Genomic DNA, 21,274 nt, shown 5'->3' with positions numbered 1-21,274 from the left:
CTTGAGCACTTGGCTTTAAATAATATAGTACACACTGAATGATAATATGTACTTGCATAATATGTCACAAGGATAATATTTTATTATTTTTTGCACATGGAATATTCTTTATCCATTTTGCTTTGATGGAATGCATCTTCAAATATTTGCAATATTTGTAATCACCGAGATAACAAGCATTGTAGTATAAATAACTGTTTGTGAAATAAATATTTGTGTTGCTATATTGTTTTTGTCGTTATTGTTATTTATTTTGAACATATCTCAGTCCTTTTGTCTAGTGAATTTTAATGTATATATTGACTATTTGAGTATATTGTATGCAAAATATTGTAAGTATGATGCCAGATAAAGTACTTAACTTTAACTAATATAGTATGCACTGAAACATATTATGTAATATGTAAATATTTAAATATAGTAAATATAGTAAATATTTTATTAATTGTTGTAAATGAATTTTTTTACCTTTAATTCTTTAATTGAATCAAGTATTTGCTATTGCAATTATGTTCAGCGTATAATATATGACTAAACATCTAGATATAAAAATATGTAATAAATGCTGCATTTAAACCGTTAAGGTTTATTTTGTGACACAAATGTGAATTTTACTTTGTTTATCAATTATTTTTTAAACTGCGCTCATCAGACACGACCTTCTCAACATTTTTTTATTTATTAATTAAACAGAGGAGGACAGAAATATACATAAAACAGTATACAATGGAATTAACAACAAAAAAATAATCATGTACATTAAGTATTTTTTCAGCAGTTGGGATGTCTTAATAGCTTTGTTATTACTCTACGTAGAAGTCAGGGAATCATAAAAAATTTTTAGATCAATGAAAAATAGTTTACAATTTGGGACGGTCCGCATACATTTTGTTTTGTGGATGTGGTACTTTCAAAATAAAATAAGGATTTTTGTTATTTTTTGTTCATTTCCAATCATCCAGAGTTGCAGTACATAAATAAAACCATTTTATCAGTTATATTGACCAATTTATAATATACTTCAAAAAGTAATCAGGAAACTGGGACCAAAAGACCTTCTCAAAATGGCGGACAGAATCGTCAACCCTGCAGAAAAATCTCTTCCGACATACCGACCAATTGCAGGCGTTTTTAACGCTCTACGTAGTTTTACCGGGAAAACGGATGTTGCTCGTGTGCGGTGGAAACTGACGTTCAACCAGCTCAGTGAAGTGGCGGGAGATTTATGAAACACGTATATGGAGTATTAGAGCTCGAGCTGGATTAAAAGGTGAAAGATTATGCATTTGTTTAATGGCTTTGTTCACCTCAGTTTCTGTTGCATCTATTTTTTCAGACGCTGCATGAATTTGCTGCCTCACTTTCTTATTTGCATCGTGCTAACATGTTGTGCTAAGTTTTTTGTTTGTCCAGTTTGCCTTGTATCATGTGTAATGCGCATTCTCAAAGTAAACGTCGTGTACCTGATTTCTGTTTATACTGTCCTAACGTTAACATTGCTGCATAGCTAATAATCGCTTTTATTTTGCTAAATTAACAGTCTCATGTAATTGCTGTGCGAGTCTGCTAAAGTTGATTATTACTTTCTCTAACCTTACACTGTATTGCTGCTTATTGATTTTCAATAATGATTGATTCAACCCAAAAACCCGATATAACTTTAATCAAAAGTCAAAATCTGAAGCTTTTAACTGCATATATAATTCCTATAAATAATAAAAGATTATGATTTCCAAATTGTTATTGTTTTCTAACAAGTGTCATACTTGTCAGCCGCATGAACAAACGGTTAACGGCTAATTCTGACTGACTTCATTACCACTGTTTTAACTCCGCCTTTTTATACACGTGTATGTAGAGCTGCCACGCCCTCCAACTTAATGTTATATTTTGGTTATGAGATATTGAGCTGAGATGTTTAACCGTCTGACTTGGCTTATATATTCACTTTTAAATTTTTTCCTTCATGTCCTGTAAATCATAAACTTTGTGGAGTAATAAATAAATAAATAAATAAATAAAATAATCGTTCATTAATTGTAATCGAGTTAAAATGTACAATTAATCGAGATTTAGGTTTTAGGCCAAATCGCGCAGCCCTAGCTAGTGACTCGTGACCCACAATATCCTCTGAGGTGGTTATAAATAAATAAACCTTTACACATCATTTATGTGTGTACTATTAATCTAATATATTCATCGTTTAGTATTGAAGAATGCCAGTCAGAGACCATCCTTCATGTTCACTTGTGGCCTGTATTTATTTTTAATGTACGTGAGTGCCGTAAAGGTGTCAGAAGGTTTGACCTGGTGCCATAAAATCAATCTGCTGTGTCTTTAATATAACTTAATCACCCCAGGGGTCGCAAAAAATGGAAAGGCTGAAGGATTTTTATTTGCACATTGTTTTTTTAGTGTAACTAGTAACTATTTTGTTCTTCAGTAGGTACTATTTTTTTTGTCTGTAGGTTATGGATCAAATATGGGCATTTTAGTAGTTTAATAAAATGAATTTTGGAAATCACCAAGCGACCCCCAGCATTGCCATTGCCCCCCCCCCCCCCCTCCCCCTTAATTTGTAAATTGCGAGGTCGCGAAACTGGTCAGGGTATCGGATTCAGCATGTTACCAGAAGAGGGAGGGATGTCGCGGAAGAAAGTGAAGGGCGGTGAGGAGGAGGATCGGTAAAATAGTGTGCCGGATCAGATTTTGAGGTTCCGGCTTGTTCTGGCACAAATAAAGCCCTGGGAACAAACAAAATTAGTTGACTGAAGTAATTAATTGAAAGCTTGATGAATTTGCATATAAAGTGATTATTATTGTTATTGCAGAAAATGGATATTAAAAGGCGCAATGGTGGCCCTGCAATGGGTTCGCAGGCCAAAAAAGGCAAGCCTAGCACAGAGTGGGAGGATGGCCCCTCCCAGTTTGAAGAGGAACTTGCATTGTTTGATGAAATGGACATGGAGGTGGAGTCAGGGGAGGGGCAAGCTGGTCATGACGTCATCCCAGTAGGTGAGTATGTCTTCTGTCGTTGCTTTAAAGATGGTTAATTTCATTTATAAAGCTCGGGAACGTGTCGTAAGGTTGTTGCTAGATTAGATTCGGTTGCGACCGAAAGTTAACAAGAATTATTTATATATTTTTATTAAATTTCTCATTTATTTTATTTTATCAATGTCTACCCTAACCCAAAACCTGACCATCACAGTAATGTAAAAACAGAAGTTGTACCGAGTATTGATCATGTTATTTATTAAATTACCCAATAAATTTTATTTTATTAATGCCTACCCCCACCCCAACCCTCACAGAACTGTAAAAATATTAATTATTGTTATAAAGTGTTACAAAAATGATGCTATATTGATTAATATCGTATCCGCAGCTTTATTCTATCTAGACTTTACAGTGTCGTAAGCAACGCAATACATTCTGGGTGTTTAGGTCAAGAAAGCCTAATTCCCATTGATCTCTATTGATTTTTTTTGTATCATATATACACTCATCAGCAATAAACAGTAAGTGCTCACACTATAAATAAGTGAAGAAAATCCTATATGGAGATGTTTTCTAGCAGCAGCTCTTGATGCGCTGTTAGTTACGAATAAACTTGTTTATTTATTTGATCTGCTCTGAATCCGCCCCTCCACATCCGCACCACCAGTGTTCGGCTTCTCCTGTTAAACTTCATTTTCAAACTTCAATTGTTTTCATTCATTCCACTTACAAATCAAGTCTACTGTACAAGTGGACTAATGTAATAGAGTTCAGGGGTGATTTTTGAACATAGCCTAATTTGTTGTGTGACCCTTGACCTCAATCTGACCTACCGACTTTTGCTCAGGTGATTTATTCTCTGCTGATCTGAATCCACGCTGGAAAAGACCTCATGCACCACCTCTTCATCCAAAATCAGACACGCTCATCTTTCAGCAGATAGACCTGGATTACTACTTGGGTAATGTGCATTTTCAATACACATACAGTATATACATGTGTATGTCCATTCAGATCTGGCTCTAAATGTGCCTTTTTTTCCTCTGTTTAGGAGCGGCGGTAGCAGGAATGCCTGGACAGGTTCAGGGCAAAGTGCCCATAGTGCGCATGTTTGGTGTGACGGACAATGGGAATAGTGTGTGTTGCCATATTCATGGATTTGCCCCATATTTCTATGTTCCTGCCCCTAACGGTGAGATACCAGGGTACTATTTGGTGTCATTAAGATGTATTGAGCACATTGTTCATTATTACTCAATGTCTCTTTCTCTCAAGATCTCTTTTTTTTTTACTTGTTTACTTTTGGGTATAAATAAACTACCTGACAAAGTCTTGTCGTTGATCCTAGTTTTAAGAGCAACAAATAAAAACTTGAGTTCTTGTTGATCAATTGGAAAAGTGGCAGAAGGTCGATTTTTCTGATAAATCATCTGTTGAACTGCATCCCGATCATCACAAATACTGCAAAAAAGCTATTGGAACCTGCATGGACCCAGGATTCTCACTGAAATCAGTCAAGTTTGGTGAAGGAAAAATTATGGTTTGGGCTTACATTCAGTATGTGGGTGTGCAAGAGATCTGCAGAGTGGATGACAACATTAACAGCCTGAGGTATCAAGACATTTGTGCTGCCCATTACATTATAAACCACAGGAGAGGGCAAATTCTTCAGCAGGATAGCGCTCCTTCTCATACTTCAGCCTCCACATCAAAGTTCCTGAAAGCAAAGAAGGTCAAGGTGCTCCAGGATTGACCAGCCCAGTCACCAGACAAAAACATTATTGAGCATGTCTGGGGTAAGATGAAGGCATTGAAGATGAATCCAAAGAATCTTGATGAACTCTTGAAGTCCTGCAAGAGCGCTTTCTTTGCCATTCCAGATGACTTTATTAATAAGTTATTTGAGTCGTTGCAGAGATGTATGGATGCAGTCCTCCAAGCTCATGGGAGTCATACATATTTAGTTTGATCATATGATCATATTTTATTTTGGTTAAATAAGTGTAATCTAAAGGCCTTTACCTTTCATGTAAGCCACCTCGAATACCTAATGATCAACTAGAAGTCAAGTTATTATTTGTTGTTCCTAAAACTTGGATAGGCAACAAAACTTTTTTCAGATAGTGTATTAAGTTTGAAAGAAAAATGTAAATTTTCTCTCGGCTACCAATTTGGAAGACAAGTCAAAAGCTATTGTTATGTAATAAGTGTTGTATCTATGTTTTTTGAGGCTTGTAGCTTTTCGTTTGAGATCAGAGTTGGCATACTATAAGTTGGTAGATTCATTACCAAAAAACTACTGAAATATGGGGAATTAAAGGAATATGATTATGAGTTTGTTTTGAAAGTAAAATGTTTTTAATAGTTATTTAATTGTAAAAAAAAAAAAAGGTGAACTTAATGGAACTTAATTATCTCTCAAATTAAAATTCAAACTTGCTTTGTTGGCATGACAAATGTAATATATGTATTGCCAAAGCATTTGCAATGTTTACATTGAATAGAACATATGAAACCAAATGACAATTGTAATGATAATAAATAAATAATTCACAGTATATTTAACAATCATAACATTTTAGGATAAACAGTAATAATAATAAGCAGTTTATCTAACAGATAACATTTTAGGATTCATTTATAGCCATGTTGAATTCTGTGTGTGTGTGTGTGTGTGTGTTTGTTTGTTTGTTTGTTTGTTTGTTTGTTTGTTTGTGTGTAAGGGCGTACTCATACTAGGTACAGTTGCCTTAAACCGTGCCGAAGTGCGCTTGTCCCCTCTCCCCTGAGGGCCTGCACTCACATTGCATCCGGAGTACGCTTATGTCGTCGATGATGCGACTGTTTAATTTAACAGGAAGAGAATAGCTCTCGCTCAGCACAGTGGAGATTGCTTTAGTTATATCGCTTTGTATTATTTTTTGTTGATTGGGATGCAGTGACACACAGTCAAATATTTTGCTGAACAAATCCACAGCTTTTGGCGCTCATAAATCATCATAAAAGTCCTTGTGCAGCACATATTTGGAGCTTTGCTGAAGGTGCAGCTGTTGTGCAGCGAGGGGTTTGCGTCTTTAATAAACTATGACAGTTTGTGTTCTTTGAAAAGTAAGAATGATTAATAAATATACATGAAACAGTCCTTTAAAAGTGACGTCGCACCTTCAGTTTCACACTTGGATGCGCTTTGCACATCCAACCACGCTCAGGCACAACTCTTCCAATCGGGCCAGGGCCGGCCAACTGAACCATGCCTGGGCACGATTCGGAGCACTCACACTTGTCAAATGAACTGGGAAATGCGCCAGGCATGGTTCGGATAGCCTAGTGTGAGTGCACCCTAAGTGCATCACTGAAGTTTTTATTGGTCTCCTCTCTTTGTGACCGGCATCAATGTTTTGTGCTGCTAGTAGGATACTTAACTCTCTCTCTCTCTCTCTCTCTCTCTCTCTCTCTTTCTCTCAGGGTTTACGAATGCACACTTGGCTGAGTTTCAGAGAGAGCTGAACTCTGTAGTGTTGAAGGACATGCGCTCCAATAAAGACAACATTGCAGTCACTGTGCTCGCCGTGGACATCACCAAGAAAGAAAGTAAGCAGTCGTGGTGTAACTTTCTGGTTGCTTATTGGAGTGGGAAAGACGTTTCATGATCCAAGTTGATACATTTATTTGTTCAAAAATGTGAAGTTTCATCAAATATTACAATAAAAAAAACTTTCTATTGTATATTTTAATTTTAATGTCATTTATTCATGTGATTTAAGGCTGAATATTCAGCATCATGACTTCAAACTAGTAAAATGTAAACTGATTTGTTGCTTGAGGTATGCATATAATTTTATAATTCTCAACTTTAAAAAAAGTAAAATTTATTCAGAAGTAAAATTACACAAGATTTTCCCAAATGTATCCTTATTGTGCAATAAATGTAAAAACATTAAAGGTACATTGACTCTCTCATTCTGGTCATGCCATAAAATGAGTTCATTTTGGCAGAACGTATCTGAAATATATAGGATTGATCTGTCACCAGAGCCAAAATTTTTGAAGACACTTCAGAAATAGGAGATAAATCTATATCACCGGCAGTATCTTTGTGTATGTTAGCAAAGAAAATAATTTGACAAAATTGGAAGTCAGATCACGTGCCGTGTCTTTGAAACCTGGGTTAGGAGCTTTAGTTATGTGTTATGTGCAAACAAACTAAACATATTCTTTAAAATCTAGAATCCAAGTATGTTTTATATCAGTAATGCTGACTTGTAACTCATTATAGGTGGGATTGGTTTGGCATATTTCGAGTTGTGGAGCCTACACTTTTCTCTGTAAATTATTTATTCATTCATTAATTTTCGGCTTAGTCCCTATTTTAATCCGGGGTCGCCACAGCAGAATGAACCGCCAACTTATCCAGCATATGTTTTACGCAGCGGATGCCCGTCCAGCCGCAACCCAACACCGGGAAACGTCCATACACACTCATTCACACACATACACTACCCACAATTTAGCTTATTCAATTCACCTATACCGCATGTCTTGAGCACATGGAGTAAAACCACACAAACACGGGGAGGACATGCACACTCCACATAGAAATGCCAACTGACCCAGCCGAGGCTCGAACCAGTGATCTTCTTGCTGTAAGGCGACGGCGCTATCCACTGCGCCACCGCGTCGGCCCTAAATTGTTTATTTTTTATAGTTAATTCAATTTTTTTCTATCTTATGCTTTCTTGATGATAAAGTATTATGTTGTGTCTGACTGTCTGTATTGTAAAATGGCCTTTGTACCTTTTTTGGTTTGTTTGTTTGTTTGTTTGTTCTGTTTATGTTGTTTATTTTCTTATGCTGAAAACAATAAAAAAGATATAAAAAAAGTGAAAGTGCTGCTTATAAATACTTTGAATGGGATGAATGGGAAGTGAAAATAAACATTGTTTTGTAAGTTTATGTAAGTTTTAACTCGTAATCAATTTTACTGCTTTAAAAAACTGTTTGTTTTGTCTTTCCTGTATTTTTGTTCAGGTATGTATAATTACCATGGAAACAAACCTCATGATTTCCTGCGCATCACGATGGCGATGCCGCGTCTGGTCGCCCCAGCGAAGCGTCTCCTGGAGCAGGGTTTTAAATTTGCCAACTTCGCCACTCAGAGCTACCAGGCCTTCGAAGCAAACATTGACTTTGAGATCAGGTTTGTGTTTACTTCATATGTCTGCTGCTGACGTGTGATCGGGTTTGTGTGTTTTATTCTTATCTATTGTACTTGCATGTGATGGCAGGTTCATGGTAGACAGCAATGTGGTTGGTTGCTGCTGGATTGAGCTTCCTAAAGGGAAATACCAGCTGAGGGAGGAGAGGAGGGAAGGACAGACAGACTCGAAATATCCGGGAAAGGTAAAAAAAAATCACATTGGGTGTTTGAGTGATCTATTGAGGTGTTTCACCTAGGTTTACACCTATGAGGGGGAGTTTCTTGCTACTTAAAGTTATCTTATGCCGTCTTTCCACTAAATTTCCAGCAATATTTGCGACACCTATCTCTAAAGGCAGATTATTGGGAGATCTAGAGCAGTACATTATTTTTATGTCTTCAAGTCTGTACTGATCTTAATTATTATTTGCATTTGTTCAACAAATTTCTATGTAATAAACAATTATGCGGAGTTCAGACTGCACGATTTTCAAAGTAGTGGCGTCACAGATGTTTTTAACACTGACTATTTAGGCTAGCGTTCTGTCGCTGCTTTGTTCACACTGCAGGATGGATCGGTGACAGGGGGTTCACACTGCATGACTTTACAATAGGAAGAATAGCACACAACTTTGTCTCAGTTCGTAGACTACATCTCACAACCAAACACACGCAAAATGACATGGAAACAACACAAGGTCATATAGTATATCTTTTGTTATTAACTACATAATGAGAAAGAAGCCTTTCATGGGGTAGAAATTGTACATATTTGCTCACCTGGCTTTGAATGGAATTAACAATTTCTCCTCAACTTTTTTCTGTTTCGACTTGGTTGTGGTATTGCTCAGATGACACGTCGACCAGACACGGCGCTCCTGCTAAATTTCCACTCGTTTTTCCTCCATTTCTTGTGTCCAAATAAACTGAAAATGAGCGCTTTTAACTTCTCCCCCAACCTCCCGCTGGCCTGCAGGTACATACTAGTGGAAGCTGCTCTCTCATTGGCTGTAGGTGATCGCCGATGTTATTTTCAATCAGAACACATTTCACACGGCATGATTTATATCGCTGACAGCTACAGATGTTTAGCATGCCAAAAATCTGACGGATGTCAACGGCTCTCTGCAGTTCTCTCCGATCGCATCTTTGATAGTTCATACTGTGTGATTGTTACTGGCGTGAACGAGCGTGATTCTGTTTTCTCCCTATAAATCTGATGTAAAGTCTGAAGTATGTATCAATAGCCTAAAATAATAAAACAAAAAAGAGCACACATTTCTGTCATGTTTAGTCAAGTTTGAAAAGAAATGTTAATTTTTTTATTTTTGTTGTTTGATAGCTATTTGAACACGTTGATGGAAAGTATGCCACTCAGTGTGTGTGAGAGAGTACGCTTATAACTAGGCTTGGGCGGTATCCAAAGTTTGATACCGTCAAACCTCCCTATTTTACTGCGGTATACGGTATTACCGTGCATAATAAAAAAATAGGCTCAGGCAGTGTCATCAAACTGTTGGCTGGTGCCTAAACCATTCAGGAACTTAATACCGTATATGAGACCTTAGGTTCGAGGTATTTTCATCTCTCGCGGGCACCTTTTTGCTGCACAATTTTTCAAACTGCCTCGTCTGTATTTACTGCCTCTCCCTTCTCCTTCGATCAAAACCCAAGAAACTGCCAAACTGCAGTATCAACTGTCGTCTTTTTTCGAGACCAAGTCACTTAGTGCACAACCAGTCACCATCTATCCCCACCTCTTCCCTTCTCCTCCACGCTGTCCCATGTTGACAGCCACCCATACATTTTTAGGCCTCAAATAAATTATATTTAATTAATATTTAATCCTTGTCTTCTATGTTGGTGCATTGTTTTTTATGACGGTATAATGGTATTGAAATTGATACCATTGGTAATTTTAGATCTCGTTGAAAACCATACTATCGTATTACCGCCCAAACCGATTTATAACAGACATAAACTATAATATAAATGAGCAATATCACACTCGTAGCAGTGCGATGTGGCTGCATATCGGCACCGGTGGGAGGCGTGCGTTGTCCTTAGTGTCCCCCCAGTGATGATATACAGCCACATCGCACTGCTATGAGTGTGATATTTCGTTTATACAACAGTTCGACGGCATAATCGTGTGTATAAAACAGAAAATCAAACACGGAGAGTCTTAAAACCCTATTGTAGGAGGAACTACTTTCTTCTGTCATTCCTTCACACCTGCAGCTGACCTCAGAACAGCAGAAGCTGTTATTAATTTACCAACATCCCTTTAGAGCTAGTGATTGATTGATTCTCTAGCGTAATGTCTAAAGTGATGACAAAACAGGTGATTTTGCTGACACTTTAAGATTGATGGCATTTCATGCAGTTCAGCCTTATAATCTACAGAGATATATCCCAGTATTTCTCTGTTGCAATCGGGAGATCACAATATTACTATGGTATAAATAAATACACCACTACAACATACAAAAGAGAGAGATCAACTTAGAAAGTCATTTACCTGTTTAATAGTAATTTGATGAGCTGTAGTTGAAAATTACGCTGGTTTTCTCTTAGGGCTTATGCGGTCTGTCACCATCTTGTGGCTGAACATCATCAACTGTCTTTGTTTAAAGACAGGCTAATGGCCGCCGACGCGGTCTCTCAGAAATTATAAATATTTAAAATAGACACTATCCTTATAAATGAATTGCATAGTTGCAATCTAAACAACTACATTCTCGACTAAAACAGCCTCAAACGTACATTATGTAGAGTGTCCTCGGCTTGATGCTGCATGTGAGCAGAGTAATACACATGGGTGAAGGGTGAACAGGCGGGTCGAGTGCTGTTACTGGCAGAATATCGCACGGCTATCAACCAATCAGATTCAAGAACCAGAAAGAACTGTAGTATAAAAGATAAATAACTCTACTGAATTCGATAGATTAATACTAACAGGCTTGGGCTTTATGTGTGTTGCATGTAATGTCACTTGCCCCGGGTCACACAACAGACGCGAAGCGCAGCACCGAGCCTAAAAGCGGAATTATTTACTCTAGCCTGGCTCTGCAGTTTTTTCTTCTGATTTTCATCCGGTTGACACAACTTATTTTATGAGGTGCCTCCTAATACAGTGGTAGTGTACTACATTGACCTGTTAATCACCTGTTGTGTGTTTGATGTGTCTGTCTCTCAGGTTTCCTTGTGTCAGTATGAGGTGGACGTGGCGTGGGACAGTCTGGTCAGTCATCCTGCTGAAGGAGAATGGCAGAGAATCGCTCCACTCAGAGTCCTCAGCTTTGACATTGAGTGTGCTGGCAGAAAAGGTCTGTTAGTGTAGTATTAAGTCAGTATTTCTGCTAGAATTCTTGGGATCACTTAAATGTACCAGACAAGTAAAGTTGATCCTCTTGTTAAGTCTGACGTCACGTACAGCAGCTTCCAGATCCAAACGCTGTATAAAGCTGTATGGGGAGTCTCAATGAATGCTAATAAAAAATGTTTACTAAGCGCTAAAATACTTTCGATATCATGATCACAATATATATATATATATATATATATATATATATATATATATATATATATATATATATATATATATATATATATATATATATATATATATATATATATACTGATGAGGTCAGAATTATTAGCCCCCCTGAATTATTAGCCCCCTGTTTATCTTTTTTTCCCCCAATTTCTGTTTAACGGAGAGATTTTTTTTTCCAACACATTTCTAAACATAATAGTTTTAATAACTCATTTCTAATAACTGATTTATTTTATCTTTGCCATGATGACAGTAGGTTAGGGTAATTAGGCAAGTTATTGTATAACCATGGTTTGTTCTGCAGACTATCGAAAAAAAATAGCTTAAAGGGGCTAATAATGTTGAGTTAAAAATGGTTCATAAAAAATCAAAATCTGCTTTTATTCTAGCTGAAATAAAACAAATAAGACTTTCTTGAGAAGAAAAAACATTATCAGATATACTGTGAAAATTTCCTTGCAACGTTAAACATAATTTGGGAAATATTTAAAAAAGAAAAAAAACCATGTACACCATGATTTTATAAAAAAAAAAAATCACTTTATTGTGTGATGTGACTAAAAATGTGGTCATAAACAAATATTTTCTCAAAAGTAGCATCTTGGACCTGGAAACAGTATTCTATACGTCATGACTTAACAAGCAGATACATTAAAAAATCTATCGATATTTACAATTGTTTTGAAAACGAGCTAAATGTATAAATACATTATATGCAAGCTGTGCATCATCTAAAGTTTCCACCATATTGGGTTTTGTCTCTTTTTACAGCTTCAGAGATTTTTGTTTTACCAAGCGTATATGTCATTTAGAGCTTCACAATATTGGAAAAATCTGACATTGCGATATCTTGCTTTTCTGCAATATTTATTGTGACATAAACACAGTTTCACCAGATGACTTGAACTGCTCTATTTGGAAAGACTTTATAATTGATTTGAGTGATTTTGAAGGGGTGTTAATCTGCATGTAATATAATAAACAAATGACACGCATAGATAAATACAATAGACCAAAAATAAAAATGAAATAAACAGTGCTTTGTAGAATGTAACAGTATTCAGGTACAGAAATTGAATAATCAAATGTGAAATAACACTGTATAGTTTTTATTATATTAATGTTTTATTCATTTATTCATTTTCTTTTTCGGCTTAGTCCTTTTATTAATCAGTGGTCGCCACCGTGGAATGAACCGCCAACTTATCCAGCAGATGTTATTACGCAGCGGATACCCTTCTAGCTGCAACTCAGCACTGGGAAACACCCATACTCTTTTGCATTCACACACACAATCACTACGGCCAATTTAGCTCATTCAATTTGCCTATAGCGCATTTCTTTGGACTGTGGGGAAAACCAGAGCACCCGGAGGAAACCCATGCTAACACTGGGAGAACATGCAAACTCCACACAGAAATGCCAACTGACTCTGCTGGGACTCGAACCAGTGACCTTGATGTGAGGCGGCAGTGCTAGACATTACGCCAGCACATTAATATATCAATTAAAAAAATCTTTATTAAAGTTACAAATGCTACAATTCTAGTAACCAAAGTCTTTAGGTTCACCAGTTAAAGCCTTCGGGTATATCGGAATTGTATCATGTAACATTTAATAAAGAACAATTTTTATTGAAGTATTAATACAACATAAACTATACAGTGTTATTTCACATTTGATAGTTCACTCTCTTGAAAATTGAACTGCCTCTGGCCTTAAAAAGACATGCCGATGATACATTTTCACTCTATTATGGTTAAAATCTGCAGACTCCACAAAGCATGTGTTGAGAACAATAATCCCAACTCGACGTTGAACATCCTGTGATGTGACTATTGTGGGTGTACACATGAAGAAATTGAAACGATATATTGTGTAGTCCTATCGTAGCGATTACTATTACCTGCTGATAATTTAGTATTATATCTTATAAGTATGGAATTATGATTATGTGTTCCAGGTGTGTTTCCGGAGCCGGAGGTCGACCCAGTGATTCAGATCGCCTCTATGGTGCAGCGTCAGGGAGAGAAGGAGCCGTTTATTCGGACGGTCTTCACCTTACAGAGCTGCGCCAGTATAGTGGGCTCTCAGATTCTCTGCTTCACCCAGGAGAAACTACTGCTGCAGGTGCACAATCACAGATTCTCATTGCTACTCCTAAAGGGACAGTTTACCCAAAAATGAAAAGTGTCACCATTTACTCACCCTTGTTCCAAACCAGTTTGAGTTTCTTTTTTCGGTTGGACACAAAAGAAGATATTTTGAAAAATGCTGATAGCTGGCACCCATTGACTCCCATAGTACTTTTTTCTTTGAAAAAAGGGCAACCAACATTCTTCAGATTATCATCTTTTGCATTTAACTGAAAAAAAATCTCATAAAGATTTAAAAGCACAAGAGGGTAGTGTTGTCACGATTAGAATTCGGTACCAATCGATACTGAAGTGAAAACGTTCATTTCCTGCTAACATTTGAGCGCTGCTGAACATTTGAATGCTGATTTGCCATCGTGTTCACGTGCTCAATAGAAATGACTGTGATTGGTTGTGAAGGTCATCAGTTCACCGAACTCATCGCTGTTTACTGAGTGTAATCACAGATACAGGGACACTGGAGCATTTTAAAGTCACGTCAATCAGCTGGTTTGTCTATAAGCTGACACAAGCAATCCACTGATAAATCGTGGCTTTAAAAAGCTCCAGTGTCCCTGTGTCTGTGGTTACACAGTAGCAGTGGTGAGTTCAGTGAACTGATGACCTTCACAACCAATCACAGTCGTTTCTGTTGAGCATGTGAACACAATGGCAAATCAGCGCTATTTAGGAATGTGCTCAGTAGCTCAAATGTTAGTTGGAAACGAACGCTTTTAAAATTTCAGTGTCGATTGGTTGAATTCCAGTCTTGTTACAACCCTACATGAGGGAGAGTAAATGATGAGGTCATTTTAATTTTGGGGTGAATCATGGCTTTTACACCATGATGTAATCATAGCATTCTTTCATTCTTTGTTTAGGTATAAAAATAAGTTTTAAATGTCTTTTCTGAAGTAAATCTTTAACAAGCTGAGAGCGATGTTTAGATTCACATGTACATATGTGATAAAAGTTTTCTTCTCGATAATAAAAACAAGACCAGTAAAATACAGTGAGAAAACAGCAGTTAAGAAAGCATCTGAGAAAAGTATAAATCACTTCACGTTTGGGTAATAATGATATTAATATTGGTATTTATTATGTGGAAAAATTGTGTGTGTGTTACATTTAAAATGACGTTCACTTTCTACTATAAAGCTGCTGTTCATTGTATATTTATACTCATGGATGACTGAATTGACTGATTGAAGATTTCTAAAGATGAATGAGAATTTAAAGGTGTTTAAACTTTTACAGAAAATAAGCTTAGGAGAATGTTTTGAAATTAACTTTTTGTCCTGATTTAATTTGGAATTGTCACAGTAGTTTTTCCAACTTTTTCCAAAGTATGTGTATTGCCTTTATACTAAGATGTGTCTTTATTGATGATACTAATGGAGATTAAAAAAATTTTGTAAAATAAAAATTAGCCTTTAGCACAAACACTCCTATTTCTGTGAACTATCAGGACACAAGCTTATACATTTTAATGGTTATTAACATGGTTATGCCACTGGTATTACAAAGTGAAGGTGACTTATGAGGACACACTTCCCTATTTTTCCAAATGACGTATAAATAAAATAAATACAGATTAAGTTTATTATTATTTTAATTTCAATATTTCTATTTGTTTCTCTTTTGGGTTTAAAGATGGGGTGATCGAAAAGGCGGTTTGTAGAGTATAAAAACAATGGAAACCTATGGGATGTCCACACAGTTAACAAAATCCAACCTGTGTGTGTGTTTATAATTCATAATATGTATTTGTGTGATTAATAGAGTTGGGCTGAGTTCATGAGGACCGTGGATCCTGACATCATCACTGGCTACAATATCCAAAATTTTGACCTTCCATATCTCCTCAACAGAGCTGCAACCTTAAAGGTAATACCTTGTTTTACACAAAGAAAAAATGTGTACATATTTGACACCAATGTTTAAGGTCTGAAAGTTTGAATATTATATATTGACCTATTTCTGAAAATAATGTACATAAATATATTTTTAAAGACATCTTATTAGAAGTTTTATTTATTACATTTTATTTAAAGGGGACATATTATGCAAAAATCACTTTTATAAGAGGTTAAACACATTTGTAGCTCCGCCCTCATTTGAAAAGAGCACAATCTCATTTAAATTTAAAGCGACAGTCACAAAAATGACACAATTAGGGTCAAAGGCTAAAAGGGGCAGTGTCAAAGAGTTCTAAAACATTATTTGAGGGGTATTTTGAGATGAAACTTTTCACACACGCTCTAGGGCCGTCAGAGACTTATTTTGCATCTCAAGACCCATTGGACAAAATGGCAAAATCCTGGAGGAACTGATTAATAGCTAATCCAGCAATTTTAATAAAGACTTGGAAGCGGTCTCATAAAGATTTTTAGTTTTAGAGAAGGCTGATCAGTAATGATGTACTTGAGCCTCTCATGTCTGTTTTCATAGGTGAATATGTTCCCATATCTGGGTCGTGTGTGGGGCTGTAAGTCTGTTCTGAAGGATTCCAGCTTCCAGAGCAAGCAGATGGGCCGTAGAGAGAACAAAACAGTCAATATGGAGGGACGTGTGCAGTTTGACCTGCTGCAGGTGCGCATCTAAACTCACTTCCTTCAGATCAGCTCATGCTGAGACTTACACAGTTTTTTTGTTTTCTGCAGGTGTTGCTGAGGGATTACAAACTGCGTTCTTACACGCTAAATGCCGTCAGTTTCCATTTCCTGCAGGAGCAGAAGGAGGATGTGCAGCATTCGATCATCACAGACCTACAGGTGCAGACTTACCTGTCTTATTTGTTTAACACCTAGAGCTTCATGAATCTAATTAAACTGAGAAACGCAGGTCATGATTCTTCCACAATTCTATATAGACAACATAGAGTAATAGAAACAAACAGATAAATAATTTACTTAATAAATAAATTAATAAAAATCAGCATATACGAGTACACCAGGCTGTCACAGATCTCTTAAAAAATTTTCTTTATAGCAGGGGTGTCAAACTCATTGTTGCTCAGGGGCCACATGGAGGAAAATCTATTACCATGTAGGCCAGACCGGTAAAATCATGGTATATATAACTTAAAAACAATAACTTCAGATTGTTTTCTTTGTTTTAATACAATCAACATAAAACATAAAGATGCAGCCTGAGGACAACACGAACTCACGGCAATTTGATTTAGTTGCTAATTCATTTGAATTTGTACGATCTCATTTGTACAAGTTAGTACAATTTGCTTATCCACCATCACGGTTGGGTTTAGGAGTGTGGTTGGGTGCCACTCCTCCTTTTTTGTATCATATTTTCGTATGACTAAACTTGCCAAACTGCCAAAATGAGAAGTACGTTTCCTTGTGAAAACACCTCAGTGTGGTATGGCAGGGTGTAGATGAGGTCTTTCTCTCCAAGAAGGCTGTCAAACTGACGTTGATGCAGGCTTCTGGATCGGATGAAATTAACAGTTTGCAATTGCGCCATCCAGTGGACACAATTGGAACAGCAGTTAGTTTCTTTTATTGAAAAATTGCAGCTCATTTTTATACTTTACAGAATCATCTCGCAGGCCAGATTAAACCCATTTAAACACAGTGGGCCGTACATTTGACACCCCTGCTCTATAGGATGCTCTACATTAATATTTGCATGCATTTACATTAGAATTAGTACTGGAGCTAACAGAAAACTCACAATAACAGTCCAAAAATTTGTACAGCCAAATTGATATGTTAGGGAAAAATATTAAATAAAAATGTAAAAATATATATACAAAATCTAGCTGAAATTTTGTAGTTTATAATTTATTTTCCAATATTTCACTTAAATGTATTATCTTTCTATTACTAAACATGTTAGGTGACTAAAATATTATTTCAATAAATATGTTTGTTTAATATATTGGCTTTGTTTAAATGCACCAAAATATGACCTATATTCACTAAGAAATGGATGAAAAAATTCATTTTCAAAATGGGGTGTGCTCATTAATGCTGAACACTGTATGTATACAGTATTTAAACGCATTAGTATGTCTTATAAAATATTTTCATATTGATAATTATTCATTCATTTTCTTTTTGGCTTAGTCCCTTTATTAATCCGGGGTCGCCACAGCGGAATGAACCGCCAACTTATCCAGCATATGTTTTACGCAGCAGATGCCCTTCCAGCCGCAACCCATCTCTTGGGAAACACACCCAGACACACTCACCCACACTCATACACTACGTACAATTTGGCCTACCCAATTCACCTGTACTGCATGTCTTCGGACTGTGGGGAAAACCGGAGCACCCGAAGGAAAACCCACACAAATGCAGGGAGAACATGCAAATACCAAACAGAAACGCCAACCAACCCAGCCGAGGCTCGAATCAGCGATTCGACTCACAATTGCTGTGAGGCGACCGCACCACCTACTGCGCCACTGCGTTGCCTTATTGATCATTATTTTATTAAAATATATTTTATATCTTAGTTTGAATGAATGATTCAATAACTCATTCATAAAGACTTTGCATCATGCATTACTGGATGCATCAGCATTTTTGTAGAATCACTTGAACCAAATATTTTTTCATAAATACATTTTTAATTGCTTGCAGGTCACCAATCATTTAGCATAATTTACAACTTTCATTTGAAGTGTCAAGTTGCTTTTAAGATGTGATTTTGATAATCTGAGTTTTTTTTATATTCAAACTGTTATGCCAGTACTTATAGTGACGATCTGCATGTTGAATCATTTAGAATTAAAAGTTCCGTGAAATCAAATTTTTTGGATGTGAGTTTTTAAGGATATCTATATGCTAGTGGGCTCCAAAACAATGACAAAATTTGCGTTTAGAAAATATAAAACCCGATATATACATACAAAGCTTGCAGTTTGTCACTTCCGCCTAAATGGATCAAGGATATTTTTTCACATCACCTAATACTTCAGTTTCTCATCAAATCTTGACCAATCAAATACTCTTTAGTATCTGACATGCCCCGCCCCCTTCAAGATGCTTCTCATTTGCTTTTCATTTGATGCGTTTCAGCTCAACCACTCTCACTGGCAGAGTGGCGATGAAACAAAACACTTTTGGCTGTTTTTTTAAGCAGAGGAGTTACTTAATGTCCCACCCTCTCTTCATTTTTCAGTTGAGATTACATCAAATTTAAAAAATGCAAATTTCCAACCACATCATGTGACCTTTAAGATTGCATGGATGTTTGAATTTACATTGTGATCTACCATGATCTAATGCAGCTCTACTTGAAGTCCAATCTCAAAGCTGCCAAAGAGTCAATTTTCCAATCTCAAAGCTGCTTTTAATTTCTTTTAAACCTAAATTTGATAGTGTTTTTTGCGGGAGAATGTGTAGGTCATAGAAGAGTGACAGATTTTTATTATCTGTTAATTTGGAAAACCTTGTTTAATTTTAACTGCTTTGTTTTTCCTCCTTTGCTTGATTTTATTGTGTTTATGTAACTTTTGAATTATTGTAATTAGCTTATGCCATGAAGATAGTTTTGGATGCTGACATGCAGTTAACTAACTTGCCTGCCTCTCTTTATTGTTGTTTAGAATGGGAATGAGCAGACGCGCAGGCGTTTGGCCGTATACTGTCTAAAGGATGCGTATCTGCCCCTGCGTTTGCTGCAGAAGTTGATGTGCGTCATTAACTACATGGAAATGGCCAGAGTCACTGGAGTTCCCCTGACGTACCTGCTCTCTCGTGGACAGCAGATTAAAGTGGTTTCACAGCTCCTCAGACAGGTCTGCTCTAGTAACTCTGTAGCATGGTAATGTGACAAATGTAGCCGACGGTATGCTTTAATGTGTTTTCCGGCCTGATTGTTGTTTTGATGTGAAGGCTATGAAGCAGGATCTGGTGATGCCGGTGGTGAAGACGGAGGGAGGGGAGGACTACACTGGAGCCACTGTCATTGAACCAGAGAAAGGGTTTGTATGCACTACTTTGTTGATCAGAATAAATACATAATTGTCAAGCAGTTTTTGAAAGTAGCATTCATACAAAACCATGTCATATGCTACTAGAGCTGTGGCAAAAATCGTTTGAGAAATGATACCTGCATTAATTTAACTCTAGGGTAGTTGATGCTCTAGACCAGTTTTTAACAGCAGATGGCGCTCTAGGCTAGTTTTTAACAGCAGACTGTCCTCTAGGCTAGTTCTTATCAGCAAATGGTGCTCTAGGCTTGTTTTTAGACTGCAGATGGCGCTCTAGGCTAGTTATTAACAGCAGATGACACTCTAGGCTAGTTTATAGCAGCAAATGATGCTCTAGGCTAGTTTATAGCAGCAAATGATGCTCTAGGCTAGTTTTTAACAGCAGGTGGTGCCCTAGGCCAGTTTTTAACAGCAGATGGCGCCGCAGGCCAGTTTTAAACAACAGTTGGCACCGCAGGCCAGTTTTTAACAGCAGATGGCGCCCTAGCCTAGTTTTTGACAGAAAATGTCCCTCTAGGCTAGTTTTTAACAGCAGATGTTCCTCTAGGCTAGTTCTTCACAGCAAATGGCGCTCTAGGCTTGTTTTTAACATCAGATGCTGCTCTAGGCTAGTTTTTAAACAGCACATGGCACTTCAGGTTAGTTTATAGCAGCAAATGATGCTCTAGGCTAGTTTTTAACAGCAGATGGTGCTCTAGGCTAGTTTTTAACAGCAGACAATGCTCTAGGCCAGATTTTAAAAGCAAATGGCACTCAAGGATCCTTTTTAAAAGCAGATAGCGCCCTAGGCTAGTTTTTAACAGCAGATGGTGCCCTAGGCTAGTTTTTAACAGCAGATGGCACCCTAAGTTATTTTTTAACAGCAGATGGTCCTCTAGGCTAGTTCTTAGCAGCAAATGGCGCTCCAGGCTTGGTTTTAACACCAGATGCTGCGCTAGGCTAGTTATTAACAGCAGATGGCACTCTAGGTTTGTTTATAGCAGCAAATGATGCTCTAGGCTAGATTTTAACAGCAAATGATGCTCTAGGCTAGTTTTTAACAGCAGACAATGCTCTAGGCTAGATTTTAAAAGCAAATGACACTCTAGGTTTCTTTTTAACAGCAGATGGTGCCCTAGGCCAGTTTTTAACAGCAGATGGTCCTCTAGGCTAGTTTTTAGGCTAGTTTTAACCAGCAGATGGCACTCTAGGTTAGTTCATAACAGCAAATGATGCTCTAGGCTAGATTTTAACAGCAAATGATGCTCTAGGCTAGTTTTTAACAGCAGACAATGCCCTAGGCTAGTTTTTAATAGCAGATGGTCCTCTAGGCTAGTTTTTAACAGCAAATATTGCTCTAGGCTAGTTTTTAGAATAGTTTGTAATAGCATATGGTGCTCTAGGCTAGTTTTGAATAGCAAATGACAGGATCCTGTACAATC

At 37.0% G+C, this 21,274-nt stretch overlaps 1 protein-coding gene across 1 annotated transcript in view; it reads left to right on the top strand.

Moving 5' to 3' along the window:
* The first annotated feature begins 1,174 nt into the window (after positions 1–1,174).
* The window catches only part of pold1 (polymerase (DNA directed), delta 1, catalytic subunit), a 38,429-nt gene continuing 18,329 nt past the window's right edge, over positions 1,175–21,274 (top strand). The window contains exons 1-14 of the mRNA XM_056453235.1: positions 1,175–1,270; positions 2,832–3,015; positions 3,848–3,961; positions 4,052–4,192; positions 6,466–6,591; positions 8,029–8,197; positions 8,286–8,400; positions 11,397–11,526; positions 13,720–13,886; positions 15,674–15,778; positions 16,343–16,483; positions 16,555–16,665; positions 19,467–19,658; positions 19,756–19,844. Coding sequence (XP_056309210.1) covers positions 2,835–3,015; positions 3,848–3,961; positions 4,052–4,192; positions 6,466–6,591; positions 8,029–8,197; positions 8,286–8,400; positions 11,397–11,526; positions 13,720–13,886; positions 15,674–15,778; positions 16,343–16,483; positions 16,555–16,665; positions 19,467–19,658; positions 19,756–19,844 — 1,781 coding nt within the window. The 5' untranslated portion in view covers positions 1,175–1,270; positions 2,832–2,834. The remainder of the gene's footprint in view (positions 1,271–2,831; positions 3,016–3,847; positions 3,962–4,051; positions 4,193–6,465; positions 6,592–8,028; positions 8,198–8,285; positions 8,401–11,396; positions 11,527–13,719; positions 13,887–15,673; positions 15,779–16,342; positions 16,484–16,554; positions 16,666–19,466; positions 19,659–19,755; positions 19,845–21,274) is intronic.

Source organism: Danio aesculapii, chromosome 3 (assembly GCF_903798145.1).
Source record: "Danio aesculapii chromosome 3, fDanAes4.1, whole genome shotgun sequence".
Lineage (NCBI taxonomy): Eukaryota > Metazoa > Chordata > Actinopteri > Cypriniformes > Danionidae > Danio > Danio aesculapii.
The sequence above is the reverse complement of the archived record's forward strand: the minus strand, read 5'-3'. Positions and strand labels throughout refer to the sequence as shown.